At 37.6% G+C, this 23,029-nt stretch overlaps 1 protein-coding gene across 7 annotated transcripts in view; it reads left to right on the plus strand.

Moving 5' to 3' along the window:
* LOC134284008 (sphingosine kinase 2-like) overlaps positions 1-23,029 on the plus strand; it is an 83,216-nt gene that overhangs the window by 9,631 nt on the left and 50,556 nt on the right. For 4 of the 7 annotated variants that reach the window (XM_062853439.1, XM_062853437.1, XM_062853442.1 and 1 more), the window contains exon 2: positions 9,917-10,994. In XM_062853439.1, the coding sequence (XP_062709423.1) occupies positions 10,087-10,994 (908 nt within the window). In that variant the 5' untranslated portion in view covers positions 9,917-10,086. The remainder of the gene's footprint in view (positions 1-9,916; positions 10,995-23,029) is intronic. The other 3 variants (XM_062853440.1, XM_062853443.1, XM_062853444.1) reach the window with 1 other exon arrangement.

Below are 23,029 nucleotides of genomic sequence, written 5' to 3' on the forward strand. Positions count from 1 at the left end.
TGATCGTTACAAATCCTAATAAATGTATTGTAGGATTTGTGACAGATTTTGGAACCTTCTACAGCCAGCTGACTTCAAAATGTTGCTTGGGCTCTATTTCCCACGTTTCTCGGTTGATTTTGATTAGTAATTCATTAATGTCATAGTCGCTTTTTCGAATTTTTAGAATGTTAGTTGGTCATATTTTCTTTAAATAAAGCAATTAAAATCGACCGAAGAATTAATAGTGGGAAGGAGATTTGCAGCACTTAATTGTGCTGATAGATTCGAAGCTAACGTGCGAACACTTAAACGCATTGTTGACGTCAATGCGTTCGACGTGACATTTTGGACAAAAACTGACTGCTTTTTATTAACTGAACAACGTTACTTGTGTATGAGGTTGACAGGTAGGTTGACATTTCTAGGCTACGGTTGAGAAAATGACATGCTTTATCTAGGTAGGACAGATAGGACAATTGAACGAATTTGAACATTTTTCATAGTATTTGTAGGGGGACGAATACATAGTAGTTGACAAGCAATCTTTATTATTTTAAAATTTTATTGCAATCAACTGACCAACTTGACGTATTTTTGTTTATCTCTTAGATGGTATTTTGACACCAACAGAAAAATATCAGAAGTTCAGTTGCATGTTTCTGTGGGTTTTGGACCGATGGCAATTTAAGGACACAAGAGATGAACACAGAGAAGTAGAAAATGATTAGCGAAATCAAGAAAACAATTTGACACAGGATCGACTATATTTTAACATACAGAGTTTGATTGATTCGATGAAAAAAAAAAAAAGACAACTGACTTAACGAGAAGAAAAACATATTGTACCATACCACAAAATCGAACAAGGCGACAAACACAAACCGTGTGACCATAACACTACATAGGCAAATCATGACTGACTGACCAATTGAAAACTTTCCAACCTTCTACCGTAACTTTCTGAGTCAGTTGCAACAGTGTCTTAATGGATATCATTTTCCGCGTACGGCTGGCAAACTGCTTCTGAAAGATTACGTACTCTTTTCTATCTTCGGGTCTAGTGTAGAGGATTCAACTCTATTCAGAGTGCAGCTAGAAACCTAGCAAAAAAAAAAAAAAAAGTTCATCAACTAGTTGTGTATCAGTGGTTCAAATTTGGAAAAGATCCGGCCATTCTCCACGAAGTTATAAAGATTCTTGAAAAAGGTAAAATTATCCGGTGACCAACTTGGAGCTGTTATATCTCCGGATTCAATGAACCGATTGTAATAAAATTTTGACCATTTATGACTTATATAATGAACTCTGGAAAACATTTGACTTAATTTGAAATTTTTAACAAGAGACAAAATTATAGCGATTTTATTTTTTTCACGATTTTTTAGTAAAATGGTCCATTTTTAATATGCATTCTATTATTTTTTCATTTTATTGGTGGCTATGTTGTTACTTTCCTTCAAAACACATTTATATATTAGTTAATTAGAGGGAAATTAAATGAACTATAATATACATCTTGAATTTTGAAACGATGTTGATATTTTGGATAATTTGGTGAAAAATAATCTAATCGTTATAATTTTCTTCCGTGTTAAAAATATTAAATTAAGTCAATGGTTTTTCATAGCTCATTATATAACAAGTCATAAATGGCCAAAATTTCATTGCATTCGGTTCATTGAATCCAGAGATATAACAGCTCAACGTTGGCTATCGGATAATTTTACCTTTTTCAATAATCTTTATAACTTCGTGGAGAATGGCCCGATCTTTTCTAAATCTGAACCACTGATACATAACTAGTTGATGAACTTATAGTAAACATTTGAGAATATTTGATGCACTTTTCGAAAAGTTACAGCTAGTTCTACACTTTTTGAAAAGTGAAAATTTTGCCTGTCCCGATCATTTTGTCTATCCCCTGTACTTACTGATACTCGGAGGATTGAGTGGTAGATAATTAAAATCGACTGGTCCAAATCGAATGTGGGAGCGATCAACTGGCCTTCCTAGATCCGGTCAAATTCTTTCGCACTCGAAGACGTGACTTAGTCGGATGAGGAAAAGTTGATCGCAATGCATTTATATTTTTCTAGATTCATGCCAAAGTTACTCGCATTCGGAACCGTGGCGTACCAGAGTGGAAAAAGTTTGATCGATTCAGTATGATTTGGGACTTCCTCGATTCTAAGTTCCAAGTAACTCTTTTCAAAGACTTAAGTTTTTCCAATCAAGCTCCAGCCAACTCCTTTCGCATTCGAAGGCTTGGGTAATAGGAGGGATTAGAAAAAGATTAAGCTTCTCAAAGCGCTTGGTAACGAAGGATTTCGAGTAGCAAATAAATGAGCGTTCTGGTGCAGTTTTGCCTTGTACGTCACAAGCATGATTCTAGCTGTTTTGATGTAATTTTGGGACCTTTTGGAAGAAGAATTTGTAGTAACAGGAGGAAGAAGAAGAATCTCATATCCCCTTGATGTTGGAGAACCGTTATTCCATGGTATTTCGAGAGGTGTATTTGAATGAACAAAAAATTACTTGTGCTTCTTGCAGAAAGAAACATTGGTAAAGCCACGAAAGTGGGGCAAAAGTTCGCACTAGATTTCATAATTTTTGCAGTTTGCACCCTCAAATCCCGACAGAGGGTTTAAATTTGGTTTTGGAAGAAGGTCGATTATAAGGCAATCATTGTGTTCGCCTATTTAAAACAAAATATGAAAAATGGATGAAAAAACATTTTGAAACATTATTTTTCGCCAAACTCGTGTCACCCTTTGTATGCTTTTGGGAGTCTTATGTTGATCTACTTTATTGGGTTCTTTCATAGCTTTGTTTATAAATTCACAGTTATAATTCGTCACCATGCTGACGGAAGTTAAATTCGATTGCGGTGCCGTTCAATAGTTTCGCAGCATATTTGATTTTTTTTAAGTTTTTTTTTGTGCTCTATAATTACCCCACAATGTATTTCGACAACTTCAGTAACGCTCGAAAGAAAAACTCTTAGTTACAAGTTGTGGAAGTATGTACTCATAAAATATACTGTACTGAGAACCAGGTCGTGTTCCAGTTGGCATGTAATGCCATGAATAGAAAGAAACACATGTCAAGGCTTGAGTGAAAGGATGAACTTGAATTAAACTTCACAACAATAAACTATTCTTCGCACATGGTGAGAACTTTTGCCCCGTAACTACAGAAGGAACGCGAAAAAAATCTAGTACTACGTTTTGAAGGTAACATGATAGGGAAGCGTTTAACGAAGAAAAACGATTTTTTTTGCTTTTCGTTCAGTAATTATTTTATGAATACTGTTAGGTGCGAACTTTTGCCTCGCATTACTCTACTGTTGGCTTAAGCCTTAAGGCGAAACTGGAAGCATTTCCTCACTTTTTGGTTTTTGATTTTTTATTAAATAACGAAGGAATATTTTCAAAATCGGTTTTCGTGCACATGTAGAGTATGGATCATGGTATCTTCTGATTTTTTTTTTTGTAGTGGAAAATGTTTTTCGTTTTTGCAGAAACCATTTTTGAACAATGGTTTTTGCAAACATGGAAAACATTTTCCACCTCAAAAAAATTGAGAAGATACCTTGATCCATACTCTACATGTGCACGAAAATCGATTTTGAAAATATTGCTTCGTTATTTAATAAAAAATCAAAAACCGAAAAAATGAGAAAATGCTTCCAGTTTCGCCTTAACGGTTTAGTGCAGAATGAATTAAATACATAATTAAACAGAAAATTTCTTGTCAGTTCTTCACAAGTACTAAGCTGTTCGGAGGTGGTCAGTAAACTTTTTTTGTGGTCTTGTCGGCCCCTTCCGATAATATACGTCGCTCCTTGTTGTTACGATTAGATTCTTGAGATTTTTGTGTGAAATTTTAGGAAGTTGAAAAGAGTTTTTTTTGATAATTATTTCTGATTTAAGTATGGTTCTTCCAAAAGTTCAAATGATATGATATCATTTTTGTGGTGACATGCTCATTTTGGTATCAGATTACTCGTAAACACATTTATAATTATAGCTCATAAAGCCGCAATGGTTGCCTTACGAGCCCCTATAGCACGTGATTATTTCAAAATACACAACACATCCATTAAAGCGAATACTTCAAATAGTTTATGTGGCTTTTAATAACACCCCAGTTTCCGGGTTTTCAAATGCCGACCGGAAAGGCAAACCGTTTTCCTCGTGAAGCTACAAGGTACCTCGTGTCACGTCATTTTCCGGCAAAATATTATTTCGCTCCCAGTCAGCAGTGCCACCACATTGTAATGACGAAGCCACTCAGGAAAAACAACAACACCGCGCACAGATGGTATCTCTTCGGCGAGTGCAAGCCCGGAATCGAATAGGTCAGTAGGTCCTTCTTCGCCGTTGAGTGCCTCACCCGTCCGCCAGACCACTCCGACAATGGGTAATAGTGTGGAAATGTAGCCTTGTACACCCAAGCTAGGTAGTTACATACATACATCTATCTATCACACGTGGGAGGACGTGAACCGGTACAACCAGGCTAGGCTAGGCCGCCAAACCGACCAATATACGATCTACGGTCACGCAACATGTTTGCGGTTTTCCCGCTTCCTAACCGGCGAATGTGGAATACTTACGGTGCTGGGCTGGGGAGGAAGATGTTTTTATATTTTCGGAAATCACGAAGGTTAGAAAGGTGGTGGCACCCGGTGGAGTGATGTCGTAAATCAGGCAAAAAATAAACGTTGAATAACCAAATGGCATTCGGATTTTTTCCGGTGGTACCTTGGGAACGGTAAAAAGGTGAAGCGATCAAGAATTGTGGAAATGTGAGGAACGGCTTATGATTTTATGACAAAAGTTGCTACTTTCTAATCATTCACACAATATCTCATTTTGTTAGTTTTTTTTACTAAAAGTTCAAGATTTTCTGGAGTTTGTCTTGAAACAAGACAGCATTTTCAGAAGGAAAGCAGTTTTTCATACAAAAAATAATAACGAAAGGAACCTTCTAACTGCAAAAGTGTTTGAACTTCGCGAACTTGCAGTTCAAAACGCATTTGAACCGATCCAAAGTCTACTGCAATATTTCTTTGAAGAGTTTCTACAACACTTTATACAAATATATCCGTTACGATTGTTTTTAGATGTAATTTCCTGTTATTTTTAGAAGTTTCTAGAACAATCGATACTGTTTCCAGGAATTCTTTTACAAACATCTGTTAGGCGAATCCCAGATATCCAATCGAAACTACTAGATAAGTTTCGATACGAATCTACCTGAATTACCGGTAGAGTTCCGAGAGTATTGTTGTACTCAGTGTACGCAGAATATGCCACCGCAAGCGAAAAATAGGCAACAAAGAAGGCACCGCAACAACGCTTTGTTTTTTCGTTAGCAGATAATGACAAAATCGCTCCCGAGTTTGTTCACAACAAAAACGGTAGGAATATTTGTCTCGATCTATTCACATCGTGATTTTTGCATTGTTTTACAACTGAAACTCAACTCTGAGGTTTGTAAGAGTTTTATTTCGTCCAAATGCTTATGAATTCGATCATGTGGGTCGTAAGTTTCAGAAGAAAAGTCGGAATATCAGCACACGCACGGCAAGCGATGTTTGTTTTGTTACTCTCATCGTCTGACATGCGTTTGTTGCGGAGCGCCTTTGTTACCAACATGCACCGCTTAGGACAAAGCGTTTGTTTTTCGGCGTGATCCGTTTTTCGTACCCTGATTGGGCGCCGTCCACAAATTACGTAACGCTCTAGGGGGAGGGGGGGGGGGTACGGCCGAGCGTTACGACCCATACAAAAATTGTTGGGTTTTCATACAAAAAAGCGTTACGGAGGGGGGAGGGGGGGTCAAAAAATGTCAATTTTAGCGTTACGTAATAAATGGATGCTGCCTTGTACTACATATTCCTAGGGGCCTGTCCATAAACTACGTAGACTCTTAGGGGGGGACGGGGGGGGGGGGGTCTGGCCAAAGTCTACGCTCCATACAAATTTCGAAAATTTTGTATGAACAAAAGTCTACGAGGGGGGAGGGGGGGTCTGAGATGGCCGAAAAAAAGTCTACGTAGTTTATGGACAGCGCCTAGAGGCATTCCTCTAAAAATCCCTATATCATTTCGGGAAAATCTTCAGTAAAATCTGTTGGGGTCAGTGCTGAAAATTTCATTTCGTCAAATCTAAATTCAATCACCTACAGCTCATTTTAGAAGCTGAACCTGAAAATATGGTATATGAAAAACTTGTGCGGCTAGACCAGTTCTGCAAAAAAGTCACGGAAAAACTGCTACTTTTCGAATCTTTAAGGTAAATGTCACGCACTACCTGTGAAAAATGCCAAATGATATTCACCGTGAATATCATTTGGCATTTTTCGAAGGTAGCCCGTGACATTTACCTTAAATATTCGAAAAATAGCAGTTTTTCCGTGACTTTCTTGCAGAACTGGTCTAGCCGCACAAGTTTTTCATGTACCATATTCTCAGGTTCAGCTTCTAAAATGAGCTGTAGGTGATTGAATATTGATTTGACGAAATGAATTTTTCAACACTGGTTGGGGTAAACCCTGAAGGAACCCACCGAAAATGTGTATGAATTTCCGCAAGAAGTGCTGGTGAACATATGAACAAAAAGAAACATTCCTGGGGTTCTAGGGAATTTCTACAGGGATTTCTAGAAAAATCCTTAGAGAAATTTCAAAAGGGAAACCCCGAAAGCATTTCAAACTGAAAGTAAATCTTGAGGTTACTGAAGTTCGAATCAGTGTAATCAGTTTCGTATTCGTACCTTTCAATTCCGCCCAATGATGCTTAACCTTTGACAGATACGCGTATTTCGACTACCACTTGTAATCTTCCTCAGTGTCAGTTATGTCAGTGGATAACTGACACTGAGGAAGATTACAAGTGGTAGTCGAAATACGCGTATCTGTCAAAGGATAAGCAAAATAGGGCGGAATTAAAAGGTGCGAAACTGATTACACTCATTCGAAGAGGGTATTCTGCTTAGAGGGTTCGAAAAGTCGGTACAAGGTTACTGAAGTTGTTCCTTCAGTGATTTCCGTGGGCATTTGTTTCAGAAGTATTATTGCGAAGGTTTGTTCAAACATTTCTCCAGCAATTCATCGATGTGTTTTGCTGTACTTTCTTATGTACTTTCAATTGATTTGTATCACTTTCTTCAAAAAATTCTTCAAGAAAATGTTCCCCGTTTGAGTAAGGTTTGTTTTTCATAGAAAGGACATGTTGCAGGAGTTTAGTCTAGGAGTTCCTTTTTAATTTTCACCAGATTTTTTTTCTAGAAATTTCTCCAGAAATTCAGATGCCTTTTTTTATTCTTCCATCACTTAACCTAATTTACAGCTCTATTGTCACTAGGGCACTGCGTGAGCGATTCCATAGACTTTGTACAGCGCCTGAATGTATTGTATTCTAATTGTAATCATCGAACTGGTTGCCGTTGCGCTGCTTTCACGTTCTATCCTATCATGGTAGAATGATGAGCACGAGTATGTTGATTTGTGGCTGTTGGTTGTTCCTGTTTCCAGTCCGATTGGGGGTCCATTTTAGGTTGCCGTTCTCCGATGTCCAAGTATCCGGGTTTATATGAGCCATGGGCTCAGAAGAGGGTCAGTGTCAGCTGCTCTCAGGGGGAAAGAGCAACTGACGAAAGTGCCGGGGCTGGGGATCGAACCCGTGACCATCTGCTTATGAAGCGAACGTGTAGCAACTACGCCACGTGCCCCGGCAAATACAGAGTTCAGATGCCTTGGCCTATTTCTCCTTGATTTTTTGCTATAAAACAATATGAAATGAGCTCACCTGTATATACCAAAACAAATGATGATGTTTTTACAATCTTATATCAAACTAGCTGTACCCGGCAAACTTTGTCTTGCCTACTGCGTTTTTTGACGTTTCAAGTTTCTATCCAAGACCCACACCCCGGTCATAAACTGTATGGAAGATTGATTTTCAAAAACTCTCAATTTTTCCATGTTTTTTTGCCTCATAAACCTTCCTTAGCTGAAAACTAACAGAATAAAACTAAGACGATCAAAATCGGACCTTCCGTTCCGAAGTTATGCGTGGTCCCACGTATGCCACTGCATTTTTATATAGGGTGGGGCGGGGCAAGATGGGTCACCTAAGGATGGATCACCATAACTTTGTAAATACAAATCGTATTGGTTTGTATTCGTCCGCTACTCTTCAATACACTAGTTAGCTATGCTAAAAGTCGATAAAAAGTTCAATAAATACAAAATATGATGTTAAACAAGCAGTTTTAAAAAGTGATCGATTTAGCGCCGTGAAAAAAGTGCGGGGCAAGATGGGTCACCTTTTAGATAATTCACATTTTCTCAACGAAAAACGTCAAAATATAAGATTTGTTCCGCATTCATAAAGGGCGAACACGATGAAATTGCCACACAGAAAATATTGTATAACTTTTGATTGCGTTCGTCAAAATAGCTAACTTTTTGACCATGAATAGTATATTATGTGTAGCTAATACCATAAAATTTTCATTAAAATCGGTTGAGTATTGGCGCATATATTGTCGATACCATAAAATGAGATTTTAGAAAATTTGTGCACCCATTTCAAAAAATTACTTAGGCTATAACTTTTTTGTTACCTCATCAAAACGTTTGAAAATTTCACTCGATATTCTTAACATAGTATCAATTAAGTGGTAAAAATTTGGTCGAAATCGGTTCAGTACTTTTTTTTAGTAAATATCCAAAGTTCAAATCGCTTCAAGGTACATTTTAGTTACTTTTTGACCATTTTTAGTTCCGCGTGCACTATTTTGACTGTAGAACTGGTAACACTGTCCCGATTTTTATAAAACTTTGGCAGTGTAAAATTGTTGTGTTAAACTGTTTACAGTGAAAATTTCAGCCATTTTTGTTGAGTACTTTCAAAGTAAGAACAGTTTGAATTTCACTATATCAAAAACCACATCTGCTTATTGTGACATAGTGCGACATATATGGCTATAACTTTTTAACGGTATGATCAAATTGAATGAAATTTTGACAAACTACTTCTACATACATACTTTACGTACATAAAAATTTTCATTGAAATCGGTTCAGTATTTTTGGCGCCAGCGTTGAAACGGCAAAAAAGTGATATTTTCCAAAATGTTTGTTTGCACAAGATTCTCAAGTGGCAATTTCCTTGTTTCAACGATATCTCCGCCAATACTCAATCGATTTTAATGAAAATTTTATGGTATTAGCTACACATATATACTATTCATGGTAAAAAAATTAGCTATTTTGACGAACGTAATCAAAAGTTATACAATATTTTCTGTGTGGCAATTTCATCGTGTTCGCCCTTTATATGCTCCATATTCATACTGAGTAAATAAATGCTACTAGTAAACATTTTATAAATTTATTTGGAATATAAAAAACTTTACGATTTGAGTGGTACTAAGGCGACCTAAAAACCGATGTTTTTACTAAAAAATTATCATAATTTTATGTTATAATTTTCAGCGTTCATCCGCTTGATTGAAGTCATTTATGAGATAGTCTTGTAATAAAAAATAAATTACTTTTGAATGCTCCAAAAATACGTTCAAAATTGAAGGTTACCCATCTTGCCCCGCGGCCGTTTATATGGAGATTATATGGAATGTATCGCATAAGAAAAATGGCTAAAAACCATTTTATTTTTTATTTCCAATGAGAGTGAATAATTTTTCAATCAATGCCCCAAACTTTTGTACACTCATGCTGGTTATCTAACAAAATTATTAACATAATCAAAACATGAGTGCCCGAAAATGGCACTGACCCATCTTGCCCCGCGACCCATCTTGCCCCGCCTCACCCTATATAGAAGATAAGTTGAAGCGCCTTAACGTCACTGAACAAAAAGCAAAGTGTTAATAATGCAATGTCCTATTTTCAAATACAGAAATTGTACATGTGATTACCTAGTTGGAAAAAGCGGGATTATTCCGGTGAACACACATATTCGTAGTGCAGCAAGTTAATGAAACATCCATCGAAAGTGGCGTGCTCGAGTGACTCCTCAAAAACAGCGTCGGAAGTGGTGGCGACGGCGGCGGCGGCAACCATTCCAGGATGGTTGATAAACCAAAAATCGACCTCGGCTCGGAGGAGATAGTCAACCCGTCACCTACCATCAGCAAGGGGACCGACTGCAGCAGTCCGCCGCACGTGGTCTACCTGACGGAAACGTTCTACATCAGTTCCAAGAAGAATACCGTGTTCGAGGTACGCCTAACCGACAAAGGCCTTAGCCTCAAAAAGCAAACCAACGGATCAACCAAGGAACAAACCATCCCGCTCAAGGACATCATCGGCTGCCGCTGCCTACGGAGCAAACGGAAAGGAAAGGGAAGTTCCGCATGTGCCTGCACTTCCATCTCGGGGACCGCTCAGCTCAAGGTAGTCGAAGAAAACTCCGGCCAAGAGGATGAATCCGACGTCAGTGCGTATCTCTACATCTACGCCTACATCCTGAAACGGAACCGGCGCGGTGGATTTCGCGAACGAACGACCATCACCCTACGGTTTCGGTCCTTCGACAAGTACGAGGACAACAACAAGGAAGCGCAGAAATGGCGAGCCGCGATCAAGTATCTGGTCGCGGGGGAAACCTCCATCAAGCCCACATATCATCCGAAGGAAACGCGCAAAATGCTGGTGGTCCTCAATCCAAAGTCCGGTTCCGGCAAGGCACGGGAAATGTTCCAACAGAGGGTGGCGCCCGTTCTGGCGGAAGCGGAAATCTCCTACGATCTGCACATAACGAAAAAACCCGACTGGGCCAGGGAGTTTGTCCGCAACCGGGACATCTACCTCTGGCGCGGGATAGTGGTGGTGGGGGGAGATGGCATCTTCTACGAGGTGCTCAATGGGCTGTTCGAACGAGAAGACTGGCAGACGGCGATCGACGAATTGGCGATCGGAATCATCCCGTGCGGTTCCGGCAATGGGCTGGCCAAAACCATTGCGCATTTGTATGAGTAAGTATCTTCATCTTCAGTTATTGAGTATTATAATTCTCTTATTATTATCATTATGATTACATTTCCGACTAAAGCCTGTCCACGTTAAATATAGGACTCCTAAAAACTGCAGAATCTCGAAAACAATGTTACAAATTTCACATTAAATACAGGGTATCCACTACCTGAAAAAAAAACCTAGAAAACCGGGAATCCTCAGGGAATTTTATATAACAGGGAAAATCCTGGAATACTCAGGAAATATCGTGAAAACTCATGGAAATTTTACATCGATGGAAAAACAATAAAACATTGGGTCGCATGAATAAAAAGAAGCGATTTTTATTACTTGTAGATTACTCAAAAATTGCGTCCACAGAGTTTACTACATCATGGGTCTGAATAAAAAAGTTTTCGATTATGTAGTGTTAGGTAGTGTATCCATCTAGAAAATCGTCTACAACGATTTTTCCAGGAATTATGTCAGGGTATCTTTCTGGAATTTCTTTGGAAACACAACTTGAAATTCCTTTCAGGATTTTCTTCCGTATTTTTTTCATACCATTTGTCTTGGTATTTCTTTTTGAATTCTTTCGGGGATTCTTCCGGATCCTACCAGAATTTTTTCACGCGATTCGAATATTTCTTTCCAGGATTCTTCCTTGAGAATCTTCTAGGATTCTGGAATTCTAATTGATTTCTTCTGGAATTATTACATACGGAATTTCATATCATACAGATAATTACAAAATTTCTTGGGAGATTTTCCCAGTATTGCTCCCAGAGTTCCCGTGGATTTCTACCAGGATTTATCCCGAGATCTCCTCAAGATTTTCCCTCAGGATATACCGCAGATGTTGTTGCGGAATTTCCGTTAGTGTTTCTTTCGTGATTCCTCTTAAAGGTGTTATTCCAGAGATTTCTACCAAGGCTCTTCCAACGGTTTCAAAGTGTTTTTCGCTAATTTTCTGCAGGAATTCCTTCCAGGATTTCATCCGAGTCTCTCGTGTGACCTTTTCAAGAAACTTAGCTTTCTTCTAGAGTTTCTCCTTGGATTTCTACAGAAGTTTCAGCTGGTTTCCCAAAGGTTCTCACGGGATTTCTTCTGAGATTTCTCTCGGAACTTCTCAAGAAGCGGAGAGAAAGATTCCTTCCGGTGTTGATCCTGGGATGTCTCTGATAGTTTTTAAGAATTTGTCTTGGACTTTCTCCTAAGATGTTTTAGAAAGTCTTCTGCGATTTCTGCAGGAGCTACTGCTGGTGTTTCTCATGGAGTTCGTGCCGTATTTATTTTTCGGATATTTACCAAAGTTTTTCCTTGTAGTTGATTGTCTGATTTCTTTTAGTGATTAGATTGAGATTATTTTCTCACAGATTTTCTCGGGATTATTCCCAGAGCTCTTCCCGGAATCTCTATCAGAAATTATCCCGAAATTCTGGATGCTTTATTTTGAGATTTCTTTGAAAATTGCTTCCGGAGCTCTTGCAGGATTTTTGCAGAGTTTTTCTCGGAATCCCTTCTGATCTGAGATAACTTACAAGATTTCTTGTAAGAAATTCCCGGAGAAATATCTGAAGAAATCCCAGTCAAATTTTGCGAAAACCTCCACAAAGACTAATTGGAGAAATGTCGAAAGGAACTACGATTGAAATCCTGAGGGAAACTGGGATATCTCGGAAAAAAAGTTCTGGGACTGATCTCAAGATGAAATATTAATGAAAATTCAAGGAGGAACTCTGAAAACCTCTAAAAAACTACGTGCGAAATCCCGCAAGGAAATCCACGAGAAATATCTGAAAACTGTCTCTGGAGGAAATCTCTGGAAGAACTTCTGCAAAAATCCCTAGAGAAACTCTTGGAAAACTATCCCGAAACCACCAAGAGAAATTCCTGGAAGAACTTTGGAAACAATTGGAAAGATCTCCGGGAGGAATCCAGCGAGAAACTTCCGGGGGGTGGTACATACTCTAGCAGAGACCACGTGAAAAAAAAAACTCAAAAAGCCGTGAAAAATTTCGGAAGGAGCTGTTTATGGAAGTAAATACGTAAAAACCTCTGGATATTTTTGGGAAAACCGGAGAAAGCCAAAAAAAACAAAAATCTTCGATAATTTCAAAGAAAAACTTTTTGTGTGAAACTGGAATTGAATTTAAAGGAGGAATTCTGGAAGGATTTGAAGGAAGAATTACACAGCGCAACATTTTTTTGTCTCAAGAGCAAACTTATGTGTCTCCGAAGGATTTTGGGCCGCTGAATCCGAATCCGGGCTCAGATTTGCTCCAACACATCACAATTTTTAGCTATACCTCAATTTATAGGGCAAAATATAAGATTTTGGCCTTTTTTTGGCTGCAGTATGAAAACTTGCATGCAACTTTTGGAGGGTGACTTGTATGGGAAATATCGTACCTAACATAAATCGCTTAAAACTATCAAATTCGATTTGGTAAAATGAAATATTTTGCATGAGTCGTTAATTTAGATATTAATTGTCCAATTAACCTTTTGATTGCTAAAAAAATATTTCCATGCTTAATGGCTTGCAGTCAAAAAAGCCCAAAATCGCATATTTTTCCCTATAAATTGAGGTATAGCTCAAAATTGTGACGTGTTGGAGCTAATCTGAGCCCGGATTCGGATTCAGCGGCCCAAAATCCTTCAGAGACACATAAGTTTGCTCTTGAGACAGACCAAAAGTTAATTTTTGTTACGCTGTGTTATGGGTAAACTTTTGAAATCTCAACATTACTACACCACCAGCACAGAGTACAAACACCTAAGTTCAAATTTAAAACTGTGTGTGGAATTAACGGTCATACAGTCTGTGGAATCAGTAATGTTCTTCTGATTTTTTAGAGTATTTGTAGGTGGAAATGTCAAAGCACTTTCTTGCAATTAACCCAAAAAAACTTTGGATTTTTTTTTTTTTTAAATATTCCTTCACCGATTTTTGCAATATATTCGAAACAATTTTATTAGACAGTTTTTGAAAGAATTCAGTGATTTGGTGAAATGTCTTGGATAATAAATCTTGCGCATTTCTTCTTAAATGTTTAAGTTTTGAGAATAATTCTGTATATTTTTTTATCTGTATTAACGAGATTTTTAGCCCTAAGCTAGTTCATCTCGGGACCCACGCTTTACTGCCCTTCCGAAGGAAGAACTCACATTTTGCGAGTTTGTTGGGAGTGGGATTCGATCCCAGGTCCTCGGTGTGATAGTCAAGTGTTCTAACCATCACATCAGGTCCGCTCCACTGTATTTCCGTGTAGTTTTTGAAAAGTAGGGGTAGGCGGGGCAATATGGACACCCTAAGGTTTTTGCCAACTTTGCCAGGCAAGATGTCAAAAAAGTTTAGTTTTTTGATACATGTATACTTTTAAAGTCTATTTAGCATCTATTGCATAAGAATGCTCACTAAGAAAAATGATTTATCCACTTCAAAAAATGTTATGAAAAATGTTAGTTTTTATGACCGTCTTCAAGCATATGGGGCAGAATGGACACCCCCATGGGGCAATATGGACACCATGAGACTTTTACGAATTTCGTACATTATTTACACCTATAAAGTCATTTCATTACAAAACAACTATTATGGATGAATAATACGCCGAAGTAGTTAATTTTTGTTCAGTTAATTTAAATTCAGGCTGTTCTGGATAAAGCTGTGTTTTTGTCGGCATGTACAGCTGTGCCTAGAACAACTGTTTTCCACTGCTGTCGTTTTTTGACCAATTTGTTTCACCCTATGTCTACTATAGTGAACATTTAACCGAAAATATAATGAAATCGAAGAATTTTGTTGGTTTGTGATTTAGGTTATATTTTTCCCTTGCCGCTTCTTTCAAAAAGGTGAGTGTCCATTTTGCCCCGGCAGCAGAAGATATTTCCAAACTTGATTTTTGATATAATAAAGAAAAAAATATAAACATGTTAAGCATGTAGATACAGCAAAACTACTTGCATGTGTTCTAGAAATATCAGGTTTTAATCAACCCGTAAAAATAATCACTAAATATTATTTTAGATGGTGTGAAAATTATATTTTCCATGCACAAAAAAACGAAGGACGCAACTTTTTCGTGTAAAATCAAGTATAATTTTAATTTCGAATGTTTCTTTCCCGAAACTACGTTTTAGACAAATGGACTATTATTCTCCATTCATTAAAAGTTCAAAAAAGTTCGCATATTTCAAAATATTGAGGGTGTCCATTCTGCCCCGGGTGTCCATATTGCCCCGCCTACCCCTATAGACATTTTATGAAATTTAGGCTAATTTTTGATTTATCAACATTTAAAATTTTCCCCCGGAAAAACCTGCAAAACTCAGGAAATGTTAGTTTGTCTTATGAGTAGACACCCTGATGGAGAGCCAAAGACATAGATCTAAGGTAGCAAATTATAATATTGTCATTACTGGAGTTCATTCAGCTTGTATTTCAAGTACCGTCTACCCCCGTTGGTTTGACCTCATCTAATCTGAACACTTTTTAATTTGACCCCCTCTAATCTGCACATCGTTCAAACTAAAAATGATTCAAACGTCATTCTGCTCATGGAACGGGGTGAAATGGAACGCAGAATTAAAACAAAACAGCAAAAACGGTTACCATCAGTGTATTTTTCGATGTCCACAGGGTTACTAGAAGTTCAAATTAAAAAACGAACCCCGTTGGTTTGCATGAGGTGTCGTTCAAACCAACGGGGGTAGACGGTACAGAGCATAGACTATAGCTTTAAAAATTACATGTAAAACTATAGCCAATGAGTAATGAGAGTCATGGTAGATCTGAAAAATATATTTAGATAGTTTTATTGGCTTGGACTATCCCACAATAACTTTCGTATAATCCCAAAAGAGTTTTAGATTATAGTTGGATAAGTGACGTTACAGTTCATTTCATAGTGCAATCAATTGCTGTAGGGGCTGTAGATACCAAGGACTGAACTTCAGGACAGACTGGACGACTCTGAATGTCCAAAAACATACCAATATTTATCAATTTTCAGATTTGTCCAGCAGGTTACGTTATTTTGTATGACGGATATAAATCCAGTCACTACGAGTGGAATATCTCAAAAGAAATTAGGTTAGTTAGTTAGATAGTTAGATATGTAACGTTGCAGTTCATAGCAAAAATCACTAATGTTACAGCTGTAGATATCAAGAACTTAATTCCAGGACAGTTGGGACAACGCTGAATATCCCAAAAGAATATAACAATTTATACCGGTTTTCATGTTAGTCCAAAAATTTTAGTTCAAAGACCCAACATTTTATAATTATGACATTACTCTATATAGTGCATATGGCTACTGTTGCGAGTGTTAACCTGCCTGAAGTTCTGCTCCATAGGGTTGTTTAGTAGGAATTGGACTACCCTAAATGTCCCAAAAGCATATACTACTTTCTATAAGGCTTCCAGTAGATCCAGTAACCGTAGTTGATTATGCAATGTTACTCTGTAAAATGGACATGACCACTGTTACGTGTGTAGACCTGAGGTTCTGCTCTTCGGAGAGTAGTTCGATTGGTCTGGAATATCCCGAAATAATTTTGAAATGATTCATAAAATTTCAAGGGAGCCTTCAATTACTCTCACTCTCACTGAGTCCCGTTGGTATAGGGGCTATCGGCTGAGTCAAACAATCACTCGATCAGGGTTCAAGATCCGCCTTTGCGCAATAGTTGGAAACATTGGTTGTAGATTATAAAATACATTTTGCAATTGCTGACGATGTCGGTCAAGTAGATTTTTACTATTTTGGTCGATAAAATAGGTCTGAATGATAACTAATTGATAACAAAACCAGTTATCAATCAGCTTTGTTTTTTCAATTTCATAACTCAATGTAATGTTGAACAAAATATTGTATAACACAATTAGTTATCAACTTGAATTCACCGATAACTGAACTTCTTATCATTTTGGTATTCGACAAGTAAATTTGAGTTATCATTTTTGTATTGTTGGCTCTTAATTTAACCTAAATGATAACAAACTCAATTATCAAATGAATGATAACCAGGTTACAGAACTTGTTATCATTTTTTTATATGCCTTTCCTCGGGTTGGACGACCTTGAATGTACATAATAATAATATTTGTTAGTCACCAAGCAGGACCAGTAACCTTAGTTGATTATGCAACTTTACTCTTTATAGCAGACATGGCTACTGTTACGGGTATAGATCTGAGGTTCTTAACTCCAAGTTAGTTTGGATGACCTTCATTATCCTAAAAATGTCAATGAGTGGCCTCTGAGTTGCATGGATTACAGCAGATTAAGGAGTGTCATAATGTGTTGCTGAAATGCCCAAAATTACTCCTGCAGATTTGAATAACTTAATTTCAGAACAGTCTGGAACACTTTGAACATCGCAATATGTGACCATATTTATAAAGAACGCCATTCAAATAGGTATGAATATAAAACATATCGAAAATCAGCGTGTAACGCTACTGATTTATTGATTGTTTTGTTTTTTTGAAACTTCAACTTTACTTATCTGCTACAACTTCTTTGAACAACGAATATCAATAACATTTATTTCAATATAATTACAATAAAATTGCATTTGTAATCCGAAGCCAGAATCGAAGTGCCCGAAAAATTTGAATTTTTCACTAAATTCATCGGACAAGTCGGGCCTTCGCAGGTCGCCTATCATATATATGACCTGTGTTTCACTGACGTGAAGGTCATGGTCATATTGCACCGTGTTGTTAATCAACAGCAAAAGAAGCCAAAGACACCCAAGTACCGAGCACCGGAGCAGTTATAATTTGATCAATCTTTTTTGTTTCATTCACTACCGAGTACACCGCCCAAGTTGTATGTATGTACACATGGTCCTACGGTGAAAAGATCGAAAAAATGATTTCTTGCTAATATTGTACACGTGACGTATAGACCGCTTTGGTTTACTTAGCTGCATGACTGGTCGAGTTCGAGTAGTATCGTGTTCAAATCTTAGTTTTAACAAACCAAGAAGGTTCTATGAAAGTTATGGTAAAGCCATATGTGCACACCTTAACTTAAAACTACTGTGTCGGTTTGTTATGCACAATTTATTTTATTGTATTGCAAAAAGCAAAAATGAAAACATAAGCTTCTCGCAGCAAGAGTTCAAAGCTGTGATTGATCAAGGATGAAGCCTCGCTCATTTATCGCTTAAGTTTATTTTTGCGCGATTCTCACGTATATGTTGGGTGGGACAAGCCTATTACTGTCGGATCGTGATTGAAAAATAATAACAAAAAAATATCCGCATTTTGTGCACGCTATAAAACAATCTACTCTCTTATCAAGTTGACCGTCGTCATTTGTTGTTATCCGTATCCCTCTCTCTCGAAGCGCAGCAAACAACAATCGTACCTACGTAATGTAACCTAGAGAGGAAAATTAGCAATGCCTCGTAGGTACCTAGTGTATTGCGCGCTAAGCCAATCATAAATAAGTCGCGATGATTGGTTTGTTTGCCACACACTTTCGCCGCTACTAAAGGCTTCTTGAAGTCAGTCACTTACTGTAATCGCAACAAAGGCTCGCTCTTTGTTCGGCAATCGTCAATAGATTGTTTGCTTAGTAATAGGTAGGTACACTTGAAAGCTGGAATGTACTAACAGCTGGCAGTTAAGTAGCTCTAGGATTAATGGACTTACAATCGTAATTTCCTCGCGAATATCTTATAATGTGGCCCGTCGCCCGTGAAGACAGAGTGGTGGTGCAGGAACACAGTAGAAAAATGAACCTTAAGGCGAAACTGGAAGCATTTCCTCACTTTTTGGTTTTTGATTTTTTATTAAATAACGAAGCAATATTTTCAAAATCGGTTTTCGTACACGTGTAGAGTATGGATCAAGGTATCTTCTGATTTTTTTTAGGTGGAAAATATCTTTCGTTTTTGCGGAAACCATTTTTGAACAAAATTTCACAAAAAAAATGGTTTCTGCAAAAACGAAAGATATTTTCCACCTCAAAAAAAAATCAGAAGATACCTTGATCCATACTTCATATGTGTACGAAAACCGATTTTGAAAATATTGCTTCGTTATTTAATAAAAAATCAAAAACCGAAAAAATGAGGAAATACTCCCAGTTTCGCCTTAAGTTATCTATCCACTCCAGTAGCGTATGGAAATGCATGCAAATACACAGACGCTAATTGTTACCTTTTGGATGTTGCATGATAGACCTCTAATTTAGCAACACCTTCAATTGTGTTTCTATTAAATAGTGACTTGCTTGGGTGTTCACTGTAAGTGTGTGAAAAATATGACCAGTCCGGTTGTTGAACTCATAACCTACTGTATCCGTGATCAGTGGCGGAATAGCTTTTTAATAGTGAGCAAGTTTTGACTTTACGGAGAGCTGCAACTGAAAATACTGTTTTTGCTATCAGTAACCCATAAAGATGAGTGGCGTCAAACACATAGACGCCCTACTAAAATTGCTGAGGGTTCACTGATTTTGTGAATACAAACAGTTCGGCAAAACAACTTATCGATAGAATGCTACAAAAAGTTATTAAACTATCTCTGTGCTAAAAAGTTCGACAATTTTTTTTCTGGCATTACATAGCATTGAAGCAGATCTTGTTTCTCAGCGTAGTTGTGGAATGTAATCGAAATGATGTTCTCTTCGGCTTTTTTTGCTCAAAAATATCCATAATCCATGATATTTTCAAACCCTATTTACTTCTGCATGGTTATTTTTACGACGTTTAACGACGATTTTTTGTGTGAATGGACCCCAAATCTTGAAACTATGCATAGATAGAGGTTTGGTGTCTTCAGCAAAGATATTTGTATTGAACATATCTATAACTTTACCAAAAATGTTGCATAAAAAGTTAGATTTTACAGTGTTGCTTGCAGCAAAGTTCCGAACCAAAGTCAAACGCCATCGGACGAGCCCAATATTTATAAAATTTTTATCTTAAGTCACCATGCCGATAGAATCACGTTTAAACGCGCTACTGAAAAAAGTTCACGTTTTTTACCAATTTTAGACTAACATTTCAGAAGAGCGTAATAACCATTGCGAATTTCGGCTTCTCCACGTCCACCTGAGCGTATTTCCCATTATTCATGTAATCTCTGACCAGTAACAGGTTGAGCAGACACTCCTCTATCTGCTAACAGTATAAGTTTGAATAGGGAAGGGGAACCATCTCAGGGTCCTATTTTGGGCACTTTTCTGCTATAACTCAGCCAATTCTGAACCAATTGACACAATTTTTGAAACGCGATGAGATACGTATAGTATTTAGCCGTGTACAACAAGTCAATTGGTTTGGTATTGACTGAGTTATAGCGAAGAGTACCCAAAATACCGACCGCTGTCCAAGTGGTTCACTACCCTACATAAAATGAAATTCGCAAGTGATATTTTGATTTGTTTTACTGTGAGGTGCCGGGAATTGACGCGGGTGCCCAAGTATTTCGAAACCCTATGGGTTGAGTTACTTGAAAATGTCTGTGGGATTAATCATCATGCACAACAACTAGGGTATATGTACCATTCCTTGGCCTAATTTGCAAGCCGCCTTGACAATTTTGACCATAACTCATGAATTAATAGCACTGGAAATAATATGTTGACCCTCTTACACACTCTAGGCAATGCATATTTCACCAATTGGAAGTAAACTAACGTAAATATTCAAGAATTTACTTAATTAAGTTGAAAAGATTCGATGCGATGGTATACAACGTTGGTCTATGGTTCAAAAATTGGCCTATTAGTGGATACAACGTTGGCCTATTGCTTTCCATGCACTAGAACCACTAATTATCTCATTTTTTCAATATTTCTGCTGAAGTATTATCTCTGTTTGATCACCAATCTTACTTTTAAATTACATTTTCGGAGCCAAATTTTCAGAAAGTTATAAATAAAGCACTTAAACTAAAGTTCTGTCTTAATTTAGTAACGAAAACAACGCATCCCTTTTATTGTGTTATATTTTTACAGTCACCGCACACAAAATCTTTCTTCCTATTCGTTCTTTCTGGTTCTGAGGCAAGAAATGTTGTTGACGTCTTTTTATCGGTGTTTTTGACGTCACTTTACGGATGGGCCAAGATTTGGGTACATAATGAAAAAAATGACCTCAATATTCGGCCCACATTCAATTTGTAAAATAGTTATTATTCGTTGAAAACAAATACACAAGTTCAAAACAGCGTCTTCGACCGTCGCATCAAATGTTCAGTTATTGAAAAGTCATTTCGAAATGTTCCAGAATCATGCCATTTATGATCATGTGTACAGACTACCCACTAAGCCGAAGAATCATGGCGTCTGCAAAAGCTAAACAAAATGACATTTTCATTCAATTTTAATGTTCCAAAGTGCTAAATTGAAACGAAATGTTACAGTTGTTTGGCGCAAAGCTTTTCCGATATCCAGTTATGCGTGTTTGTTTGAGTTTTTGGTTTACGTTGATATAGGCCGAACGAGGGGACTATGCCAACGAAGCATCCCGATACCCTACCGTTTCCCTTAGTGACGTGGTAGCAGAACAATTCGATTTACGGCTTCCAATCGATAACTGGGCTATGACGACAGCAAGTGCCGATCGATAATTGTACTGAGCAGCTCCCATCGCTGGAGACACTGCAAGCCGCGGTTGTTAAGGAAATTTTTGCAAGACGTTGACGTTTACGATTTGAAATTCCCATGGGTGGTTGATTGAGTTCCAAAGTTCGCGTAAGTGTAAATTAGGGTGGCCCACACTTATATAAAAAACAAAAATTTCAAAAAATGCCAAGTCCTCCTCCTCCTAAATCAGTTGTTTTGGACTCCCAGAAGCTACGTTCAAAATTTGAGCAAAATCAGTTCAGCCTAAGGGGGCGCTCAAAACGCTTGATAGGGAAACTTGGCCAAATGTATGCAGGTGGCGCTGTAAGCGTTCAATAAATAAACCCTTTTGTATTATTGTAGGTGACTATATGCCAAAGAACTTTGTGAAAGACCGCGAAGTGATCCGATAGCTGTGAAAAAAGTTATACCCTAGGCAAAGTGAGGCAAAGTATTGAGATTTCATTATTGATATTATTCCTTTACATGTATTGGAAAAACAACAATAAAGTTTATCCTCACTTTTCCTAGGGTATAACTTTTTTCACAGATGTTGGATCACTTTGCGGTCTTCGACAAAGTTGTTTGGCATATAGTCACCTACAATAATACCGAAGGGTTTGGTTATTGAACGCTTACAGCGCCACCTAGCGGCAAAATTCGAAAACTTAAAATTACATACATTTGGCCAAGTTTTCCCTTACAAACTTCAAGCGTTTTGAGCGCCCCCTCAGGCTTAATTGATTTTGCTCAAATTTTGAACTTAGCTTCTGGGAGCTCAAAACAACTGATTTAGGAGGTAAGACTTGTCATTTTTCGAAATTTTTGTTTTTATATAAGTATGGGCACTAAGGTAAATACTAATTTATGACTTGCTGGAGACATCCCCCATGTGATCCTTGTAGAATTTCCTCAGGAATTCCTTCTACGGTTGTAACATTTCTCCAAAAGTTGCTGCATTCATCCAAAAATTCCTTCCGAAATGAGTCTTAGGATTTCATTCTGAGGTTCCTCCAGGAATTCTCTCTAGGATTGCTCCAGGAATTCCATCTGAGATTACCTCAGCAATTTTTCTTAGGATTTCTTCAAGTGTTCTTTCCGTGATGTATCCAGAAATTTATTCCAAGATTCCTCTAGAAGTTCCTTCTGATATTTCTCGGAGAACTCCATTTGAGATTTTTCTTGGGATTGCTTCAGAAGTTCCCTCTGAGATTTTTCTAGGATACTGTACACGGACAGAAATGTTGTCTGGTCGATATAACTTTTTCCATAGTTCTATCAAGCTTCAAAGATGTTCTTGGTGTAACAGCATGGTTGCTTCACAATGATTTGATGTTTGCACCAGGCATATTTTTCGATTGAATCAACGTCATTGAAGATCAACCATTACAATGCCTCAACCAAGCATATATGTCATTACTTGAACCCTCTGGCTGCTGTGTACTCAGCCATAAATT

The sequence above is a fragment of the Aedes albopictus genome, chromosome 2, assembly GCF_035046485.1.
Source record: "Aedes albopictus strain Foshan chromosome 2, AalbF5, whole genome shotgun sequence".
NCBI classification, from domain to species: Eukaryota; Metazoa; Arthropoda; class Insecta; order Diptera; family Culicidae; genus Aedes; species Aedes albopictus.